The sequence below is a fragment of the Danio rerio genome, chromosome 12, assembly GCF_052040795.2.
Source record: "Danio rerio strain M-AB ecotype USA chromosome 12, GRCz13ab, whole genome shotgun sequence".
Taxonomy (NCBI): domain Eukaryota; kingdom Metazoa; phylum Chordata; class Actinopteri; order Cypriniformes; family Danionidae; genus Danio; species Danio rerio.
The window spans coordinates 27,543,332-27,567,451 of record NC_141032.1 but is presented as its reverse complement, the minus strand read 5'-3'; the positions used below and the strand labels follow the sequence as shown (position 1 = coordinate 27,567,451).

General features: G+C 37.7%; 1 protein-coding gene across 9 annotated transcripts in view; it reads right to left on the bottom strand.

The window, feature by feature from the left end:
* The window catches only part of mta3 (metastasis associated 1 family, member 3), a 64,944-nt gene that overhangs the window by 20,928 nt on the left and 19,896 nt on the right, over positions 1-24,120 (bottom strand). For 8 of the 9 annotated variants that reach the window (XM_087274399.1, XM_087274396.1, XM_087274403.1 and 5 more), the window contains 8 exons: positions 16,008-16,110; positions 13,032-13,131; positions 12,745-12,933; positions 8,477-8,551; positions 8,283-8,341; positions 5,459-5,583; positions 4,835-4,992; positions 900-1,122 (listed from right to left, as the gene is read on the bottom strand). In XM_087274399.1, the coding sequence (XP_087130525.1) occupies positions 900-1,122; positions 4,835-4,992; positions 5,459-5,583; positions 8,283-8,341; positions 8,477-8,551; positions 12,745-12,933; positions 13,032-13,131; positions 16,008-16,110 (1,032 nt within the window). 9 annotated transcript variants of the gene reach the window in all.

Genomic DNA, 24,120 nt, shown 5'->3' with positions numbered 1-24,120 from the left:
GAACATCCCAACAACGAAACCTTCAACCTCTTGCCATTAAAAGGCCATTAGGCTTTTTGAGGAGTGCAAAACCTATTCACAAACTATTCAGATATAAAACATGTATGTTTTGACTTTAACACTTTAAAATCTTGTGCCAATCCAACTCTAAAACCAAATTCATGAATCAAGTTCTTTAAACATTCCCTAAATATGCCTATAAAACCCACTAAAACATATTCCTTCGTCTTACATAGTCGTGATAAAATAATATGAGTGCAGGAAACAATATTAAGGGAGGAAAATGTAAAACAGATTATTTTTTAAGAAGAAAAAAGTAAACCTACTGTCAATCTTGAATATCAGTATCACAGTGTGCAAAATATAGCTTTCATTATATGTACAGTCAAGTCTTTCTGAAGCTTTAATAAATATAAGGCTCAGACTATGATATGCAATTCAAGTATAATTACAATTTAAGGTGAAGCAAGCATAATAGGGCATTTGTGTGTATGTGTGTGTGTGTAGTGCGCACATAAAAAAGCTCTCTTCAACAAACTGAGAGAAGTGCTAAAAATGTTCTTGTCAAATTTAAACAGCCCTCATGACACCCTTAAACCAAGTCAATTAAATGTGGGGGGAAAGAAAGTGAATCTGAACTGAAAAGATGATTGAAACGCAAAATATGGAGGACAGGCAGTCTTTATTGGAAATGGGGTGGGGAGAATACAAAAAACAAAATAAAATATAATAGCAATAATTATAATAATAAAAACAGTACAAGACAGGAAGATGGAGGGAGGGGGGGGATGACAGCGAGATGTGGACAGGTGTGGTCGGGGAACAGAGCGGGTGGGACAATGTGGGATGTGTGTGTGTTTGTACGCGACGCTGAAGTTAGGAATTTAAAGAGCTCTTACACTCCGCCTTTATGGCACCACAGTTAATGGGCACAAAGGGGCGGCGCGCGGCCCGGCGCAGCCTGATGAGATCGCGGCACATGTGACGCGCCAGCTTGGTGAGGCGCGTTGCCTGCAGGAGGAACGCCTGCTTGGTCTTCATGGAGGATTTTGGGCTACCACTGTTCCGGATGGGGACCATGTGGGAAGACTGACGGGCACAGTGGCCACGAGAACGTGATTCCTGTGAGGAGACAGGTGAGGAAATGTTGGATTGATATTGGAAAAACAACAGCAAGAGTATCAGAACAGGGAAATACAAGGAGGACAATTTTCAGAAAGTACTTGTAAGGTAGCTTATATTCTTCTTAAAATATCTGAGAATGCATTACAGTTTTTCCCAATTGTTAAAGCACAAGACATTGCACTGTAATTATACTCTATAAATTTTTAATGCTATGTGCAGCACTGATCTTTTTAACTGAGCAGCTCACAATAAGTGTGTTTTTAGTGTCTTGGAGTGGCTTAATTCACAGATAACATAACTTGACAGTTTTAAATAAAAATAAATGCTGTAACAAAGACCAAAAAGTAAGTAATTTCAATATTATTTATTATTATTATTATTATTAATGGTAACAAATAACTTCAAAGTTAATAGTACTGATTTTCATAATTTCAATAACAATGAAAATTAATCAGCTTTACAGCAGAAAAAATCCTGAAATAGCTGATTCTGACTGGCTAATTACAGATGACGCTTTTCTTACATATTGTGTAAAAGCTCTGGGGCCTCATGCACGAAGACTTGCGTTGAATTTATACTAAAAACATTGCAAACAAAGCTGTAAATGTGCGTACGCAGTAAAAAATTCAGATGTATGGAACACTGCGTACGCGAATCCCACGCATATTCTCTTTGTATATCCGAATTAACATTAATTTGAGCGCACGTGCATGAGCACAAAACCCCTCCCTGCCTCCTCCCCCTAATAAATATGGTAATGACTGTACTTTGGCAAAACCAAAGGAAAAAGCAATGGCAAAATCAAGCAAAAAGAGAAACTTTGGACAGAATGTGAATTGGAGATGCTCATATCAGAGGTAGATTGGAGAAAAATGACGTTATTTGCAAGTTTGTCCTCCAGAATTAATAACGAAAGAAAAAAAATTGAATAGGGAGAGTTTAGCTGACGTGGTTAACGCAATGGGGTCTGAACACTGAAAGTGAATTAAAAAAAGAAATGGTCCCATGTAAAGGTGTAAAATTTTGTAGTGACTTTTTAGGCAAGTGCAAATAGAGTAATTCCCAATTCCCGCCTGTTTGACAGAGACAACAAAACTAAAGAGAGCGGACATCAGCAGCTTAAGTGGCGTAGCTCGTAAAGCACACGGCAACATGTTTTGACAATATCAATCATGAACCCGGTTTGAATCCAGCACCTGATGAACTCATTCTTCTTCTTTCCCCTACTAGATATCAGATTTTGCCTACTCTTCATCACGAGGAAGACAAGGAGGAATCATTAATAAGTGTGTGTGCAAATAATATGTGATGCTCAAATGCGCTTAACATAATACATTTATTGAATGGAAATGTTTCCGATTCACGTATGCAAATTCGTCTTCAGATTTCGCCTTTATAGCAATGTGCGTGCAGTCGATCGCTCCGATTACATTGGGAAAAGCGGCGATCGCTGTAAATTGCGCTTTAATGTTTGGATGGTCAACTGCATGGTATAGAAATCTTATATACCTGCTGAACATGCAGATGATCCCGTCCCATACAGCTGCCTCTGCATGGCTCAAGCATACTTTGTAGTGTGCAATTTAACATAATTGCCTCAAGGAGTCGCCAATGGAAAAAAACAAACCCACACACGAAATGCACGTCCGCCAGACATGAAGTTGGCATGGACCAATGCATACTCACGCTTATTTCATCGTTAGTAAATCCAAACGGGAGCGTGAAATTTGCCGTACGCAAAGCTTTTGTGCATAGGCAGCGTTGATACACGAGGTCCCTGGTGTTTTAGCAGTTGCCATGATCATCCATATTTATGTTTTGTTCTCTTCCTTGCGTTAGTTTTGTACACAATTTTTTTTAATAGAATGAAAAATTCTGAACAAAATGGCTGGTGAAATGATGTGATCCCTGTGCTAAAAGCACTTTAAAACTTTTTTGATAGACCACCTGCTTCTTTCAGCATTTTGTATATATGTTTGTAAATGTAGGCATCATTATTGTTTTACTGTTTACTCTCTTTCCAGGTTATCCTATAATGCCTTAAAATTAAGGTCTGGACACTGTGGAGAGCATTTCATGACTGATGCTGCATTCACACCAGACGCGGATGAGGGGTCAAGCTTGAGTGATTTAAAAGTTAAGTCGTGAAAAGACATCCAGTGGCGCGATTCACGTGATTGACGTGCCATAAATCGATCGTTTTATAAACAAATCACTTGAGTTGGAAGATCTGAACTTCAGCAGACATTCGCACCACGCGAATAACCAATCATGAGCTTGCCTTTGTAGGGGCATTATTATGACATAGTGCCTGTTGTTGGTGTCTCGAGGGGATATCCTCTTGCCAACACCGGACAACTGCTCAGCAAACTGGTTTCAGCTCAGTCTGAAGCACTGCTGAAAGCCTCCAGGATCCAGGCATAGTTTCTGAAGGAGTATAGGATCTCACAGAGCTGGGTACACCTCTGAAATATCTAGTGGACTTAGACACGGCGCCAAACAAATATATGCTGTTTTTCAGCCTTCCTAAAGCACATAAACAGGATTCAAACACATTTTTACTACAAAAATTCCATGACTTAATGTTTCATGTAAAGTCTACATACACATGGTAAATCATAAGAAACGTTTGAATTTATTACAGTATATCATAAAACACGCAATAGTTTAAATTTATTTTTATGTCTATTTAAAATAGATGATGCTTACACAGCACTAATAATGAGAGTGTTTTTGGCCAAGAAAAAAAATAAGAAAAAAGTAAAAACAACTAACCTCCATTCTAATACACAGACATTTAACAAACTAATTTAAGATTATCTTAATAGTTTGTTAAAGAAGTAATAGTAGGTAAAACTACTTCTAATAAAAAGCCACGATCACACTGCACTTTTCGCTCCATAAACTTCCATTCATAGGCATGTAAATGCGGCAGACAAAAAACTCAAGCATGTGCGATAAGTTTTGCATTTCATTGTATTCGAAAGTTCAAGCTTGGTGAGTTCTTACCACTGAAATCACATCAGGTGATTGTGTGAGACCAATAGAAAATATGAAATTTAACATATGGACCATTCGCTCACTTTTATTAATGTCTAATCATAATAGTAAACCCCGCCCCTTTTTGCAGCGCCGTATGCCAGAATTTTGCAAGCACAAGCTCTAGTGTTATTGCTTTATACAAAAATGTGTGCTAAAAGACTAAATGTAAATGTAATTTCCATGACTTTTCCAAAAACTTGTGGGTTTTTTTGTCTTTCCCAAAACTTTTCCAGGCCTGGAAAAATGGCATGACTTTTCCAGGTTTTCCATGACCGTATGAACCCTGCAAAAACGCACAGCTACCATCTCAATAAAATCCATGTTAGCCATTTACCAATGAAGCTAGAGTCACCAGGCAGAGAGAAGCCCTGGCCATGAGGCGAATCCGCATCTACTGTGAAGTGAATTTGATGCACAAAACTCAAAATGATCAAGCATCTATTTATGGGCAAATGGCGAAATTTATTTGCTCCTGCTGCATTCGGCATGAACACAGCATCAGTCTTATATATGATTTTGATATTTAGATGCAGAACAAAATTTAATCATTTTTCTTCATTATACCCTGGTTTAAACAATAAATCTGATAGTTGCCAAAAACTATTGCATATACACAGTAGCTTGCACAAATTTGGGGTAAAAAGATACTGTATAAACAGTTACTTACGTTAGGTGCAGGGCTTGGAGGTGTTTTTTCCTCTGCCCCCTCAGCTCTGCTTGGCATCTTCAAGCCACCGTACTTCTTCCAGTACATCCAACAGGAAACACACAGGCGACACTGCATATTAGGAGGACCCCAGGAGTACCACTGAGCAGACTGTACAGCTGTCAACAAACAACAACAAATAAATCCTTCAGAAACAAACTACAAATCTAATTACACCTAATGGGTCTCTTTTTTTTCCAACAAAATCTCCTACCAATTCAATTAATTCTGTATTACCAAGTATGTCTGACGAAACACTCAGCCTTTGTGAAAATATAATTTCAGACTGATAAGAAACATGGCATACAACACAATGAAAGGATTATGTGTAGAGAGGAATAATCATTTTCATGCGCCCAACTGAGAGTTCATTACTAAAAAGTAATATTGACCCAGACTAATCATTGCTGTTCACATAGATTGTGATGCGGCAGCTCTGATTGATCCGATTGAAAGATAAAAGGGTGAAAATGCAGTGTGCAGCCCCATTGATTACAAGAGGCGTGACACGTCCTCCGGGAGAAGCAGAGAATTGATTGGATGGCTGTGTTGACTGTAATTAGGTGAAGAGGGTCCTTTACTCACCAAAACAGCTCTCGCATGCGCGGCCCCCTCCAGCTGTGTGGAAACTGCCTGTGCCTGCTGCTGCACCGTTCACTGTTGCCATCTTGCCATTGCTGACAGAGATCTGGTTTGGGTTGGGTTTATTGCTGTGAGGCAAAAAGCAAATTACATTTACGTACACTATAAAAAAACAAATAACACACTCTTTTCCAACCATGGAAAAAAATAAATATCACCACATTTTCATTTGTTTTATGTATCAATTAAACGTAACATTTCCCATAATTTCCTTTACTTCTAAATAAAAAAAATATTAGCAAACATCTTGAAGATTTTAGTTGTAATTGCTGTGTAAATGCACTCATGCCACCTCCGGGATACAATAAACAGTAATGGCTCCTCTGACTTTTGTGCCACTATTGCAGTGTAAGATTGGCCTTATGCTCATTGACAAGCTAAAAAAAAAAAAAAATTCACTTTTTTTGGGTTCTGAACAGCAGTAAAAACTGGGAAATGAGTTTCTCTTAAAACCTGTTGTCAATTTTTTTTCCACAAATGTTTACTAAGGATTAAATTGAAGCTTTAAGCTAAAAGTAAGGGCCCGGTTGACCTTGTTGCTATGATTGATAATGTTAGCATAATTACTAACTGTGCACACAGTGACTGGCTGATAGAGGAGGGGAGGAGTTTCAGTCAGAGATTTATTCATGGAAACTTCGTAGGGTGCAATATTATGTTGCCATATTCAAACAAAGATTTTAAAATACAGACTAAGGTTGTACTTACACTCGTTACAGTTGCCTTAAACCATGCCAAAGAGCGATTGCACCCCTACCCTAGATGGCCTGCACTCACACTGCATTTTGCCTTTCGATCCTGAGCACGCGTACTTCATTGATGATGTGACTCTTCAGTTTAACAGGAAGAGAAGTGCTCTCGCTCAGCACAGTAGAGATTGCTTCAGTTATGTTGTTGTAGTCAATTGAGATGCAGTAACATGCAGTCTAATATTTTGCCAAACAGATCCACAACTTTTGATGCTTATAAGGGCGTACTCATACTATGTACAGTTGCCTTGAACCGGGCCAAAGCACGCTTGTTCCCCCTCCCGTCTCCTCCGGTGGCCCACACTCACATTACATTCGGGCCTGGGCACACTTACGTCATTGATGATGCACTGTTCAGTAGAGAAGCGCTCTCGCTCAGCACAGTGGAGATTTCTGTAGTTATATAGTTTTAGTCAATTAAGATGCAGTGACACACAGTCAAATATTTCGCCGAACAGATCCACCACTTTAGACACTTAAAGCAATTGTGCTGCAGGAATTAGGAGGTTTGCTAAAAAGTTACATTAACAGAACATAAATTTGCTTGAATGCTTTGGTCCTTTTTGTGCAATTTGAAATGTAAAACAATTTAGAAAACCCATTTCTTACCATATAAGAATCGCTCTATGATTAAGGTGAGAACTTCTTACAAGCCCATTGTGATCAAATGTGTTCTGTTCTATGCAGATTGCAGGCAACAACCATTTTATGACAGTTGGTGATTAAAGAGTCCTCTTCATTGTTCCTAATGTTTCACTGATTGAGGAGCTATTTTAGTGCTACAACACTTATGAAACACTCTTAGATTAACAGAGTCATTAAACTAGGACTGACACATCCATTATTTTAACAATGTTCTCTGAAATTTGCAAGTTAGAAGCTACTTTTAGCCTTAAAGGGCACCTATGGTGAAAAATCTACTTTTCAAGCTGTTTGGACAGGCGTGTGTAAGTATAGTGTACAGATCGTCATATTGAGGTGATTTAAACACACCCAGTCCTTTCCCCACCCCCCAATTTAACAACATAAAAACGGTGGACCAATTGGAGCGGTTTTCAAATCGACCGCAACTTGACGTAGGAGTGCAGTCCCCTCGCCCACCAATATTGATTAACAGGCGCGCATCACCATATCCTCAGTTTGTTGTTTCACGTCCGCCATTTTCAGCCTGAGTCATAGCGATGTCACTAAAGGAACACCCTTGCTCTTTTTTTCAGATGTAAGGCTCAACACAAGATCAGCATTCACCACATGATCACTGTTATCGGAATTATTGTTTGCAAGTTATTTTGTTTGTAGGTACGTTTGCAAACGTGTACTTTCATTACGTCTAGCTTACACTTCAGCTGTTTGCATTTCTCGCAGTCACAGAAGCTCCCTGTGATCTTAACTAGGTGCAGCTGGAAAGTGCGAGCAGGTTGCCTCATGTGCGTGTCCATCCATTGGAAATAAAACAACGAACTTGCCTGCAGATCGCACACTACAAGTGCCACGCAGCGCCATGCATTTTAGAATCCTAAACACAGGTTTCTATCAGGACACACACAACAGCGCTTTAAGTCAACGGCTGTTGGCGGCAGCGAGCCACAATTCGGGACACTTCATATTTCTGCCGCGCCACAGAGCATCATCTGAACATGTTTCATTTTAATAACATGTGAATGTGCGTGTCTGGTGTGCTGTGTCGTGGCTCTGAGCAGCGCATCTGGTGCCTCAGTCAAAGTTAATTCATTGTGCGTGGTTATTAGTTTTGGTGTACAAGCTCAGAACTTTAAACTAGCACACAGTTGGCTTTAAAACTATACAAAGACACAAATGATTTTGTACTCTCTGCTTGATCTGTGTCCGAGTCGTACATGTATAGCTGAATGCTTGTCCTCTCACTCATGTTGGTTCTCTCTGTCTGCCTGTCTGTTGCCAAACACAGAGCGGGGGAGCTCTTGGCTCCGCCCCCTTGTTACGTTGGGCGGGAAGTCGAAACTAATTTTCATGTGAAGATGTTTTTTGTCCATACTCACTATGTAGGGATGTAGACTTGCTTCAGTTTGCTCTCTGCTTCAGCTGCCTTCAGTCGTTTCTGTACATAATGATAAACATTCAGCACTAAGCAAGATGAAGGACGGTCAGAACAAAGAAATACAATTCCAGATAATTAAGGTTGCTTCAAAAAAAAAAACAATAACTTCTTCATTCATTTGAAAATGCTGCTCACCTGCTGAACGTATCTGTCTGTGGTTTTCCACATGTAATAATACTCAATGATGCTGGTCAGCGACTTCCAGGGAAGCTGAAATAAAGCAGGTCATTTAAAACGTCAGAAAGGCCGTGAGGCAATGTGGCACTTATCATACAGCTTTTTTGAGAGGATGGAATTTATGGGATATTTATTCTGAGCGTGGTATGTCTGGAATCACATGCAGACGTGCATGATTATTCATGAGCACCTGCTGAGCGCAACCAAACGTGCATGAAACCAGTCGCAAAGAATTTAAGAAATCTTAATATAAAACTGGCTGAGCCCCCACTTTTGGCCAGCATCTATGCGAGGATGAGCGGTGTATAAAAATGAACACAGAGGTGTTCAGTGCCGACAGCTGGTGTTAAGAAGAACATTTAGATTAACATCCTGAGGTGCTGCTATGTATTTTAGTGTCTGTTTCTCTGCTGCTTTTAAGGTTTCTGAACCCAGTATTGAATAAGGATGGGAATGGAAGTATGGATCTTCTCTATGAATCCGTTTGTACAGTATTTTAAACAGTTACGTTTAAGTTGTTAAATTCATTATTCAATATATACATACATGCATAGCATTTCTCTTTATTAAAACGGTCATCTTCCCCCAGGTGGTATGTTTTCAGCATATTTTTTGAAAAGAAAACTTATCCTGTAAACTTTATATAATATGTATATGGAAAGAGGAAAATAATAATTCAACATGTTACCCTTTTCCTCAGAAAACATATTTTCTAAAGGTGCTGTCATCTAGAAATTTTCCTCAGATGTTCGTAAAAACCAAGTAACTCCATATATGCAAAGAAAACAATGTTAATTCGTTTGCAAATTAAGTTATGTATAATAAAATGAAATGGAAAATTTAACATATGAAGAAAGGTAACTGTAGAAAGGCAGTGAAAGCCCAGACAGCAGATGAAATCTCTCAGTAGTTCTTAAGCAAGGAAAAATATCAGCTGCTTCAGTCCAAAATCTGCTCTACCAGGATGAAGAAGATGAAACCTGAGTGGACATTTAAGCAAGACAATAATCCAAAACACAGCCAAGGAAAATCTTAAATGGTTTCAGAAAGAGAGAAAAAAAAATCAAGTTGTAAAAAAGGCCAGCCAATCAGTCGACTTGAATTCAACAAAAAACACAAATTAAAAATCAGATTTGATAGACGACACCCACAGAACCATCAAGATTTTTGTTTAAGGCTTTGAAAAAAAAAAATCAATTTAAAAATTAAAAATAACACCTAAGCAATGTGTAACTTCTCCACATGTGAGAAGTCTTTAAACTGCCATCAATAAAAAATACTTTTTATGAAGTCTTAAATACATTTCAGTAGTTCAGTACTTTTTCTTGTGTAATTCCATTGTTATTACACAACTCGTTTTTCAGGTTTATGTTTGTTTTGTTATATTTTTATTGTTTGGGTTTTAACCAAAATTTGGTTCAATTCAATGTCTACAGCTCCTTCAGAATATATTTCGTGAAAAAAAAAATTATGACATATTGAATACTCCGTATAAAATAACGTCAGCTCACTGAGAAACAAATTATTATCGACAATAATATGGTTCTCAGGTGATAATTTAAGCTCAGATCAGATTAATCAGTTCCAAAATCAAGCTTATTGGACAAAAAATGATGAAAAGATTGAATACAACATTTCTCATCTAATTTTTTTCACATATCCAGGGCCAGGTTTAGTCCAATAAAAAATAAAAATAAAACTGGGAAAGTTGTTCCACTATGTAACAGCAAAGTCTAAGAGTTTTAGTCTGGTGTGATAACTAGCATTTTCTGAGAAAAAAAAATCCTCTCCCATGCCAATTTAATCCCAGTATAAATCGATCGCTACTGATGACTGCTTTAAGACAGAGTTGAGAAAGAAGAGCAGAAAAAAACAGTGCATCATTCACTGTGACCCATCCAGCCAAATCAATCTGATATTTGTGAACAAGTGGTTCTTATTGTGCTCAACAAAATAGCTCAGTAGAAGAGCTGTACTTTTTCATTTCATTTTGAGAAGTAAAGCCCCAGAGTATAGAAACCCCATTTCTCAGAGCAATAGAAAACAGCTTTTCCTCGTGTTCACAACCTAACACCAAAGCTCTCACTCCAGCCCCCATACAAATAAGTACCCTTGTCTCTGAATGAGCAGATCAAATGTGCTCAAGCTAGGTCAAGAAGAAACACGCTCCAAAACCAAATCCTTTCAGCTGCTCCAATCTTCCCATCGCTCAGCCTCAAATAATGTCTTCACTTCATCTAAGCTGCAGCTCCTCCATCCTGTCATTTGAAGGACTTTTGCTTTGCTGCTCTGAACGGTTTCATTTTGCTTGTTTTTTTTTTAAACAGCAGCACTTATCCTGTTTAAACTCTCCTTATTTTGCCCTTCAGCGCCTCACAAGACATCTTTTTCTTCTAGGGGTGAGCATATTTAGACATCTCATGATTTGATTTCATAATGATTCTCGGTTCACCTTTCAGCAACTCTTTTGTGGCTGTTAAGTAACAAAATAGCTCATGGCAAAGTCGTGAGCAAAGATTATAAATAAAAGCAATGAAATGTATCTTTCTTGACACAGTATGAACCCTAAAAAAATTCAGTTATTTCTTCCCATCATTCCATTTTTAATTTTTTAGAATTTATTTTAATAGTTACATGACTTTTAGTAATGCAGTCAAATAATTAATTTGAATAGTCGCATACAAAATAAAGGTTTGTATTTACATAACGTATACATTTGTACTGTGTATACTTAAATATATTGAAATACAATTATACATCAAACACAAAACACTGTGAATACACACACATACAGTCACGTTCGATTATTATTACCCCTGGCAAATTCTTAATGTTTTGTTCAAATGTAAACATAAGCTGAGAAATACTGTCTTCCACAATGATGCCTCTTGTACAGTCTTCTTATTTTTTCAGAGGACACCAGGTGTCATATCCTTTTCAAAACAAACTTGCTGGTTGAACAAAAGTAACTTTAAAGTAAAAATTTGCCATAAAAAGGCTTACACAACAGTTCAATCTGGTTTACGAATCTACAATTTTCTGCAATATCAAAACTCATACAGCCTCTTCAATGGTGTATAATACTCCGCCCATATGAGTGGCAAGCAAAGGATTTGACAAATATTGCAGCTGTTGGACAACATTTTGAGGCTTTTTTTAGGTGAGAATGTTGTTGTTTAGATAGCAATGACACAATTTATAAAAATAGTGTCTATTTTTCATATTTATAATTTTGGAGGGACAGCAAATCGGCATCCATTATGTCATACTGAGCAAAGACAGATGATGTTGTCCATCCACAGGTTGGTGACAGAGACCACATAATAATAGCAAAATAAGCCCTTAGAGGAGAAAAACGCAGTGTAAAACTACAAACTACAGCTGATAAGAAACTGGTAAATGACATTCTAAGTCGATCTCTCTCTCTTTTGTATGTTGTAGTGCTGTATTTATACTATAGTAATTGTAGTGTATTGAGTGTGAGATGGAACTTGCATAACAGGAATGTGTATTTTGTGTGTGTGTGTGTGTGTGTATATATATATATATATATATATATATAACTATTTCGTCAAACTGTTTTATAAAAGCAATATCTCAGTCTTGCAATGTGGCTATCTAAATGAAACTTATAAGAAACTTTAATTATAATTATCTTTTTATGATTTCTTAGCTTATTTTAAGTTCTTTTTTGACAAATTTCCTTGTATGACTATTTAAATTAAAACAGAAGAAAAAACAGATAATTTCTTAATAATTATATAATTTGAATAATAATTATAGCTATTTGTATGTTATGATTATTATTAATACAACTACATTGAGAAACACATTCTAATGGGCAATATAAATGGGCCTTATTTCAAGTTCAACTAATCTCTTGGAGAACTTTACAGATTTCTTTAAAAAATAATAAGGTTTGTTTTTTTAAATAATGCACTTTATAATGTAATGTGAAATTAATAAGTACTTAACTGTGTAAGAAAGTAATGTAATATGCAAGTTAAGATTAGGTACAGGGGTAGGTTTAGATAGAGTACGTAGTTATTACCCACTAGGTAATATCTATGAAAAGTGCACAGACGTGTACTAGTGACAATGATTGTAAGGTCAACTTAGGCTTACAATGCTTTTGAAAAACACCGCCCTCTACTGTAAAATAAAGTGCTAGCAAAATTACATCAGTGAATCAATGCAGTAAACTGTCACTTTCTGATTTTACTCACAAAATCTTGCCGTATATCGTTGAAGTCTTTGCCGTATTTCTCCAGGGCCTCTTCAAACAGATTGGCCTCTGACGAGCTCCACTCCTCCATCTCATCCCGGCACAGGACTGGCCCACCTTGAGGAACAAGAACGCTGAGAGCACTGGACAGGTCATAGCCATGCCGATGCAGTGTGTCCATAGCGTGAAACTTCAGAAAGCCAGACAGGAAAAGAATTAATCAGGGTTTTCACATCTCTGGTGGATATAGAGAGAGTGAGAGACAGATGGTGCTGATGGGACGGGTACCAGTGTGATGTCTCGTGAGGCTGCCGCGGCGCTCATGTGTAAGCTGGGCTGTCTGACGGAGCTGCTGCAGTCCAACGCCCGGGCAAACGTACCAACCGCTCTGCACACAGTTTCATCATGCAAATTTAATTATGCCATCGGTTTCCTCGCTGACACACTTTCCAGTGGCTTCTACACCAGAGATTCCCAACTCATGGGTCAAAGCCCGAAAAGGGGTCACCGGTCTGATCTGATGGGCTCACAAAAAGCATGGAAAACATGATGCATCCGTTTATTGCAAATGTATTTTTTGGACTGGGATGAGATGCATATTTCGTGGCTGGATGCAAATTCACAAACTCTCGAATTAATTGATTTGGAGTATATTTGAGTTTCTTTGGTAATAAGAATAGACATTGAGATCATTCAAACACTACTAACAGTATGTTTGCACAACACCCTTTACACCTTAAAGGCCGGGACACACCAAGCCGACAGTCAGCCGTTGGGCTTCATCGGGCTAATGGTCCAGCTAGTTGTAAACAATACAGCAGATCCTGTTCTTGCTACTTGGTATGTGGCTGTTTGTTATAAAAAAAAAAAAAACAAGGTTTGTTTGAGCTTAGGACAACCATGGTTTACTGCTGCGCACCATCACTGTATTAATAAAACAGGACTCAACAATAAGGACTGCCCAATGGCCGAGGCCGGAATGAGATGCTCTGGACAGGATCATTACTGGCCTGATCCGGTCATCAGTTTAGCAAGTCAGCCACCTTTTGTTTTGCAATAAAATACTTTTAAAGATTCGTTAACATTTTAAAATATTTAAATTCTAGATTCACATGTTATTTTTGACTCATTATTTAAATTATGTGGCCAAAAAATAGCTACTATCTTTTTTTATTTTTTTTTATTTTTATTTTGTGGAGTCCAATTTTGTGCAAAGAATGTAAAAATCTGAACCACTGGATCAATTGGACCAGTAGAAAAAATCTTTAGCATTGAACCCTGATTATAGTGTCATGTCTTGGCTCTGTATTTAACAACTGTACCTCCAGTTTTGTTATTCCCCTGGTCTGTTGCACACACTGGTGATGAGTGTATACCAATAGCGTTAAGCAATGAGTAGTAATGGGAAGTTTGGGTCATTTTACAAACTCTGACCTTTGATTCCAGTTTATCGAGATAAACAAATCTTTTTCGAGTGATATCTATCAATTTGCCAAAATGGTGCAGTGGGTAGAGCTATTGCCTCACAGCAAAAAGGTCGCTGGTTTGAACCTTGGCTGGGTCAGTTGGCATTTCTGTATGGAGTTTGCATGTTCTCCCTGTATTCCCGTGGGTTTCCAAGTACAAAGACATGCGCTATAGGTGAATTTGGAAAGCTAAATTGTCTGTAGTGGGTGTGAATGAGTGTTAATGGGAGTTTCCCAGTACTGGGTTGCAGCTGAAAGGGCATCCACTGCATAATCCGTGCTGGAGAAGTTGACGATTTATCCCGCTGTGGCAACCCCTGATTAATAAAGGAACTAAGCCAAAAATAAAATGAATGAATGAATGTTACGTGTTGCTTCATAACACGTTGACCACACCACAAAGTCATAATAGAATGCTATGAGAAAGGAAAATAACTATTAATTGTTTATCTTGGTCTTTTGTCTTTTAGCTCGGCTTACCTCTTCTGACATGTCTTTAAATTTGAGTCGTTCGTTCACGTGACATAGACAGTCCCATATAAGCTTTACCAAAGCACAGTTTGTGCTAAAAGGACCCATGATTACTTCATCTTTTGAGTCTTTGGTGTTTTTGAGGCGTTCATTCATCAATTGAAAGCAAGTGAAGATGTGACTCAAAACTGAGGACTCAATCTCAGATTAAATCTTTTTCCAGCTCTGACTGCATATGATTGGCTTCTGTCTATCACATGATGAAGAAAGGACTCAAACCCTATAGAAGATTCGAAAAAGGAACTTATCTACTACCCCACCTGCACAAATGTGCACATCCGCAAATGAATGAATAACTACATAAAGGGACTCATCATTCTCGAGTCGATCAATTGTTTAAAAACAACCCATCACCACTCCACCATTTTGAACCGTACCACTTCAATATTACTATAATTCAAATAAAGGTAGGGATCAGAATGTAGGGGAACGCAACTGTTTTTGATGTCAATAAATATAGGTGATTCTAACCTTGGGTTCAAATTTGGGTTAAATCCCAATATGACATCCAAGCCATCTAGCCAAAGAAGTCCAAATATTTCAATGCATCTAAAGCTCAAATTCAATCTCAAATTTACATATGATTAGAGCTTCATGCATCTCCTCTACTCCTTTCCATATGAAATGAATGCCTTCCAGTCTGTCGCTTGTCATTTGTCAGAGATATTGGAAAGGCGGATACAAGCTTTCAAATCAATTCAATTTGAGTACACTTCAGTTATCTCGCCCATTTTGCTCCACAGAGTGGGAAAATATATTTTTCCTAAAGCCATATCAATTACCTTTGTATAGTAGACCTATAGAAACCAAACAAGTATGAGGCAAGTAAATGGGTTTAGAGATAAGCAGCAACAAATCATCAACATATAGTTTATGCTGACAAAATACAAAAATACACTTCAATGTCTGATTAAAGAAATGGATCAACCCAACGTGAAAATTCTGTCATCATTTACTCATCTTCCACTTCTTCTGTTGAACACAAAGATGATATACTGAGGAACATTGGGAGAAAAACACATTGATTTCCATAGCATTTTTTGTTCCAACTATGGATCTCAATGGCTGCTTTTTTCCAAAATCATTCAGAATATCTTGCCTTTCTCAACAGTTTAGAGTTAATTGAGAGGAAATTTCAAATTTTTGTGGAATATCCCTTTAAAGAGACATTCTCAAGGCATAAAAACAGTTATAATGCAGAGCAATGTATATTTGGTGTATTAAATCTACAGAAAAATAAAATATATAGAAAGCTCCAAAGACATACCGGGCAACCACAAGAAACTGGTCGATCTGTTTGTTGGTCAGCGGACACTCTGGATCCCACATCTTCATCTCCAGTTTGGACTGGTCTCTGTCATCAGCTTCTCCTAAAGAAACATTTAAGTTTATCAGAGCTGGCTTTGTAAAAACCAGTGAGTAAAATCTGCCATTCTCCACATTTCGGTCAAGACAACCTAGGCAACTTGTTCCCGTGGCAACGATGGGAATTAACACGTAAATCAAACCTGGCGTAAGGTAATGATGGAAGACAGCCTGCTTAGCAAGATCATGAAGAACGATGATGATGACAGGTATTATCATCATCAGCCCACCCGGCTGTCATTTGAATGAAGAGCAAAGCACTTAATCCAGCCTAGCATAAATGCTGAACAGATAACATGCTAAATAAGAAGGTCAAAATCCATCGGTTCAAATCAAACCTCTTTCTTAACCATATAAAGAGATAAGTCACACAAACCTGTTTGAATATCTTCTGTTGAACAAATAAAGGACATATTCTGCTTAAATAGTAGTTTGGTTCCTACTACGGATGTTGATGGCTGCTGGTTTCCAACAATGTTTTGTGTTCAACAGAAGCAGGAACTCTTTAAAGGGTCAGGAAACACCAAAACACATTTTTGAGATGTTGACAGTCATACAGTATATGTATCCCACGCTGCTAAAAACACTATTATTTCACAAAAATAATAAAATAAAAAAAAATGTAAAAATAAAAAGTTAAAATTGTTTGTTTTTGCATTGTTTCGAAAAAATTTGTTCTTCCAGTTGGAAAATAAATTTAGGCTACGTCACGATGATGACATCATTGTGTAAATTCCAGCGAGAAGACTGCATGTCTGTACCGGCCGGTACAACATGACGTCTTTGGAGTTACCAGCATTAATTCATGAGAAAGACTTGGTTCGAACTAATCAGTGCGCTCTATTGTGATTAAGGTACAACTTTATTAATACTCATAATATAGCTTTGAAGACTGTTTTTACCAGTTACAGTGTTTAGAAAGCTGAGAGACAACGCGTTGTGTTGCCAACCGTAATTAAAACAAGTGGAAGAAGAAGACTTGTCGAAGTGTCATAATGAAGTTTTTGTTTCCATTTTCCAGAAATGTAAGCACTGCTGCGTGTGGGCCTACATTTGACTGCAGATTACAGCAATAGTATCTGGATGCAGCCTTTATGATGCAAGCTGAGACTGCATCACTCAGCGATGCAATAACAGACACAATGCACTCAAATGGAGCTAGTGACGTCACTGTGACGGGTTGGGTTAGGGGTGGTGTTAGGTGAGCCCATTAAAAAGCATTGGATGCAGCCCAGATTGCATTGCACCAGGTCTGCAGCCAGACCCCTCTCGATTACAGTAGTCTGCAAACACGCGACAAAAATGTGTTTGTAAGGAACATTTTTTAGCCGAGAGCTTTTGCATCTGGAAATGGTGAAATCGGATTTGCCACTCTTCTTTTAAAAAAAAGACACGGTTCCAGTTTGTGTAGATTAGGGATGCAACGATTAATCGATTTCACTATTAACCAAGCTGTAATTAGTCACAGTTAACGAGAATGAGCATTTAAAATGACACAAACCGAAACCAAAACTTTTAAAGAGCCGCACAAGTAAGACTTTTCTTCCTTTCTTTTGTCCATTCTTTTTGTTTATTAAACTGACATGCATATAAAAACAATAGTGCAAAATAAACATTTCTTACTGCAATGCTTCATTTTTTATGCAAACCATAGATTTATTTTTCATAAAGTAGCAGTAGGACTTTTTATAGCAATTAACCCTCATTCAAGGTAAAATGATGATGAGAAATGTTATTCATTGTTAATATTATTGTCATCTTCGTCATCATTAATATTTTATAATTATTAGACATTCACTTTCAAGTCATCACAGCATTAGTTAGATAGTGGTTTCAGTTTTTTGTTAGTCCTGATCAAGTCTCAATTGACAAGTTGCAGAGGTGAATTTTTTTCTGGTGCTTCAACATTTTTATAGTTGGGAGCACCAGCAATTTCAAGCCCTGCATTAGGCAAATACTGTTTTTTTATTTATTCTTATTTTTATTTATTTATTGTTCTGTCATTTATTTACAGTGTAAAATTATTTCTGTTTAAATGTCAAAAACATTCCCTTATTTTTTAGCACAAAGAGAGAAATTTACTTTTGTTAGTTTTTTATATTATTTTGTGCTTTATTGATCAGTTACTGAGCGGCAATAAATAACACTGTAAAATATAAGAAGTTTTCATCTTATTCTAAACTAGTGGAATTGAAAATAATGATTGCATGATATTTGTGATAACCGTGAAACTGTGATTATTTCTCAGACTATAATCGTACAACCAAAATCTATAATCGTTGCATCCTAGTGTTGATTGTCCTGTCTCTACAGATTTGGTAATAGTGTTATCGATGTTCTTTATGTTTTAGGTGGCAAAATTAGTATCATCAGCAGGACTCTTTCAGTTTTTAAAGACATACCTTAGTCAAAATGATTTAGTTACTAAGTTTACAGTAATATCACTACAATGTTTAGGACAAAGATTTGCTGTAAATGCTGCTTTCTGAATGTAAACATGTAAACACCTTAATCAAACTATTTTCGCTGTGTATGATTTTTTGCCGCACTCTGTGACAGGATAGTCTATACACACATGGCTGTTTGACGGTAGGCTTGGGGGGTACTACGGCATTATGGTATACCGCGGGATCTAAAAATAGCAACGGTGTCAGTTTCAATACCATTATACCGTCATAAAATATTCTTTATTAATGCCTACAAAAACGTATGTGTGGTTGTCATCACGGGACAGTGTGGAGGAGAGAGGGAGGGGGAGAGAGGGAGAGGGAGAGTGGTGACGTGACGAGTCGTGCTCCAAAGTTTCCTGCAGTTTGGCAGTATTTCCGGTTTCGACTGAACAGAAGGAAGACGTGGTTAATATGAACGAGAGGTCTGCATTAGAGCTGAAGATCTTTGCCCGAACCCGGCGAGACCAGAAAAAAAATCAAAATCCCTGCATTAAAATCCATCCCTGCAAAGGTGAAACAAATGATGACGATGTAGTAAAAAAAACCTAATTTTGTTGGCGGTCAAGCCAGTCACTAGTTCAGAAGGAGCGGTCATTCCAGTCAGGTATTTCGGCGGTCGCTAATACACTGCGTATTACGGTAGAGCCCTAAACCGCAAGCTGACAGGTAAAAAGACGAGGCCACTCGCTACACTGAAACTGCTGTCATGGAAAATTAATTGGATGTTCCTGACTGGTAGAAGATGAACAAACAATCCAACCCAAAACCTGCAAAATCAGCCAGATCAGAACTCTGCATCTCGGCCTGTAGCTGCAGGAAAGGGTGTTCAGTTCTGCTGGACGCACCATGAGTGCAAGACTGCGCTAAAGCCAGTGGATTTAATAATGTTCCTCCACAAACAAACACACGTAGCCTAATCTTGGTGAGTAAAGGGTTTTTAAATTATAAATAAATATTAATTAAACCATATAATCATAATGTAGACAGAGTATACAGGCTAATGGTGGCATTATTCTTTTAATACTCAGCTTCACCGCCGCCTTAATGCCAGATTGTGAAGAGAAGTGGAGACACAAATCTTGCAGAGCCTTTATCATAATTTCGTTATTGCCAAAATACCCGTCATCATTTAGAGTTTATTTTAATTTGACTTGTTAATCAAGATTTCTTTTCATTGGTGTGTTGGCCAATTTAAAGGCTAAGTGTATGTACCTAGACCTATTTACAGTGTTGAGATGTTACGATGTTACAGAGGACTTATTTTATTTCTTTGTTCCAACTTTCAAGTGGCCTATAGTCTACGTTTGTTGCAAATAGATTATGTTAAAACATATAAATGACTCATTATTGAAAAAATGCATTACAGCTGTGTGCATGAGCACATTTGAATAATGTCGGGCTGTAAACGGGTTCAGGCTTTATAAAGCTGTCAATCCAAATGTACCTGTCGGACGCGGGACTTATCGGGTATAATCTTTATGGCCCGATTACAGCTCTCTGCATTCCCGCTGCAGTACCGCGGGAGCCGGCCAGATTTCCAACGGTTTGGGAGCAAATTTCTGAATAAATTGCGGGAGAGATGTGTGTGTGTTTGTGTAAGAGAGAGAGAGAGAGAGAGAGAGAGATGTTGTGCGTCGCTTGGTGCTCTCTCTCTCTCTCTCTTTCTGACCGCGAGCCTAATGGCCCATTTCCACTGATTGGTATGGTACGGTACGCTTTTATGGCCGTTTCCACTGTCAAAAGACGTACCAAACCAAACCGTACCGTACCACTTTTTCGGGACCCTTTCGAAAGGGTCCCAAACTGCAGCTGGAGCTACACGCGCAGCTGAACACTATTGGTTTACAGAGATACGTCATTCGTAGACTCAACAAGCCAGAATGTAAACAAAGGACCCGCCATGTTTGAAATACACAGCGAGAGATTACAGCGGAATTATAAATACATATGCAGCCATGGTCGATCCTGCAAACAAACCCTGTCGTCGTCATGATAAACAGCCACAAAGCCATGGAGAAGAGCAGATTCTCCCTGTGCCGCGTAGTTTTTAACGAGCCAGTCTGAAGCCCGAGTGGTTTCGCTTTCTTTCTTGCGCTCGCAAACTTCTTGATCTGATAATAATAACATGCACTTGATTATTGACAAGCTTTGGAAACACGATCCTGTGAGAAGCTGACAAACGTGAGAATGACACATTCAGAAAGAAAAGGACAAGCGCGAGAGTGAAGCGCGGGAAAAAAGGCGAAGCGAAGGAGCACGTTATTTCTTCAGCAAACGTGAACAAACTGCCTTGTTTTAATCTTTATTATCACCTTTTGGACTAATATGAACTGGGAATGATGGAATGACTCTCTAACAGAGGCTTCATGTGCTGCAGACACAGATGAGAGGTTTACTCAGACTGTAGGCTATACTTTGTGTTGTTTTGAACCTAATTAACAATGAAATGTCTGCTTTGTGTAGTTCTTCCGTAGTTGGTAACATATCGGAGACTGTAAGGGTCTGTATGTGTTCATATATGTTCATTTATTTATGCATTTAATATAATTATAGACGTTACAGTAGGCTATTTCGCACCGTCATTGATCTGCAGTTATAATCAACTCCTGTTTATAGAAAAGTTATAGAAAAGTTAGTAATAAACATTTATACACAAGTATTTATGTGTGTAAAGCATCTGTTTTGTGAGAAGTGCTTTTCATATGATGTGAACGACCTGTGCAGCTTTAATGTAGACATTTTCTCGAGCGAAAATGACGTCGACTGAAACTACACCACGCCCACCAAAAGGGTACCCTTGGTAGTGGAAATGCAAGCCTGATAAAGGTGACCCGTACCGACCCGAACCGTACCGTACTATACCAGTCAGTGGAAACGAGCCATAAGGTCGCATAGAAGCTATTAGGTTTCTGAATGGTTTAGGCTCAAGCCAACAGTTTGGTGACGCTGTCTGAGCCTTACGTCATAATTTTTTTTATTATGCCGGTAATACCAGATACCGAGGTAAAATATGGAGGCGGTTTGACGATATCAAAATTTGGATACCGCACAAGCCTATTTGACGGTATTCTCTGCACCTACCAAGTCTTTTCATCTACTGAGAAATGTGGAGGATTTTGTTCTCCTATGCGGCGTGCGGTATCAAAAGTTGCATTAAAACTACACTCTTCGTTCAGTTCATACTCTCAACCAATATCGTGTTTGACACAGGGGGCATTTGTATGACATGTTCCTAAATGAAAGTGAAAGTGCCAAACTGCAGTTAAAGTCAACGAATTAAGAAAGAAACACCTATAATGACATGAAACTCCGGAGGAAATGTGGATAGCGTGATGAAGCAACGACGTAAATAGAATTATGTGGTATAATATGTAAAACAGGATCATGAAGGGAACATTCAAAATGCAACTCATGTAAACAGCTTAATCATATTATTGTCTTATTCAAATTAAGGCAAATAATTTGATTACTGATGTCCATGTAAACGTAGTCACTGTTTATCTCCCCTGTGTTTGTGTTGCCTCTGTGAAAATCAGCTGTAGTGCATGTATTGAAACTCCTTTTCATGCAAACCCTTCCCTCTTTTGCCACTCAACACTTCGACCTAAACTATGCTTCTTGACTTTTTTTCAAACTAGAATTGCGAAAACACCCTGCTAAGACAGGGTGGTGTTTCATGGCCCTTTAAGATAAGTAAATGATAACGGTTTTCATTTTTGGGTGCTCTATCCCTTTAATTATAATTTAAAAGTTGATGCTGTTGCCAATATAGATGGAAAAGTTTACCTAAAAGGCAGGTCGAAATCTAGATCTGAAAAGTTCTTCCTTCACATCGTTCATCAGTATGAAAGATACAGAGAGCTGTTGACTGAACAATTTTTAGGTTTGCGAGAGATGACCAGGGTCAAAGATTTATAGTATGGGTAATAGTAAGGTCACAGACTGTCAGAAGAGCAATTTCACACTTGGCTGGTAGAACACTGCAATATTGTAAATGTGCCAGTTTCCTTGTGATGCTTCGATGCGCACTATCCAAACTCGTAAAATTTGAACACCGCAACACAAGTCTAAGACTACTACTTCCTAAGCCAAAAAAACTTTACTGCTAAGAAACAAAGTAAATCACCTACCAGCTCCAAACCATAGACACTTCGCAAAAAGCAATGAGTGTAACTTAATCTTAAATCTGGTCAGGTCTACAGTCCAAGAGACATAACGAGCTGACATCTAAGAAATACCACTCAGGTTTTGTCTTATGTCTCCTAATTTTTGGCCAAAATGTTGAGCAGTACTACACTCTGCACCTGTAAGACAGATAAAAACTCTTTATGGTGGTAAATAGAAAAAGACCGGGACTTTGGATTTTTAAATTGCAAACAAAGAACTACTGTATACATATCATTTTTACAACATCTCTTTTTTATGGGTAATCGATAAAATACTCTTCCTTTGAAAGCTTGCCTGATAAATAGCATATGGCTTTAATTAAGAAAGAAATGTAAAATTTATTGTTAATTTTTCATTGTTGATTGTTTGAAGTCGATTCTCAAATGAAAGTCATGCAAGTTGCCTTTAGGTCACGAGATTAATGAAAACAGCTCACTAAAACACTTGAACATTTCTGAACGTCATAATATTATTAATTTTATATTCAAGCGGTATTTTAAGTAACAGGATGCAAGCAGATTGCAACTGTTTGCAAAGCATACAGCGCCATCGGCTGGTTAAAACAAAACTGATTCGAGAGGGAATGAAGATGAATTTTCAACATCTTGAACAAAAAACTGTTATTTACAATGCATCTTTGCAAAAGTTAATATTAGTTGGCCTTTGATAAAATACTTCAAATAGCTTAAAAAATAGCTCATAAAAAAATATTTAAAATGTAGTGCGCAACTGTTTGTAAAGTATACAGCGCCATCTGCTGGTAAAAACTAAAGTCAGAGTAGATTCAAGTGGGAATAGAGATGCATTTTCAAAATTTTGCGAACAAAGAACTGTTAGTTACGTAGCTTTTTTACAACAATTAATTTTTGTTGGCCATTGATAACATTATCATCACATATCTTTAAAATTTTGTCTGAAAAATAGCATATGACATTGATTGGCAATGCTGTTATTACCTTTTTTTTCCGTTTCGTTCGAAGTGGATTCTTAAATGAAAGTCATGCCAGTTGCCTTTAAAGTCACAAGATTAATGAAAACAGCTCACTGAAAGACTTGAAATTAATACTAATTAGAAAGTTAGGAAATGTTTATGTTAAAGTGGTATTTTAAGTAACTGGATGCAAACAGAGTATGACTGTTTGCAAACCATACAGCGCCTTGCAAAAAACTTGCAAACAAACTGTTATGTACATAGCATTTTTACAACAATTGTGGGCCACTGATTCATAAAATAGCTTTAAAAACTTGCGTGAAATAGCATATGACATTAATTGAAACACTGAAAACATTTAAAAGTAATTGTTTTTTGTTTTCATCGTTTAGTTCGAAGTTGATTGTCAAATTAAAGTCATGAAAGCTGCCTTTAAGATCATAAGGTTATGAAAACAGCTCACTAAA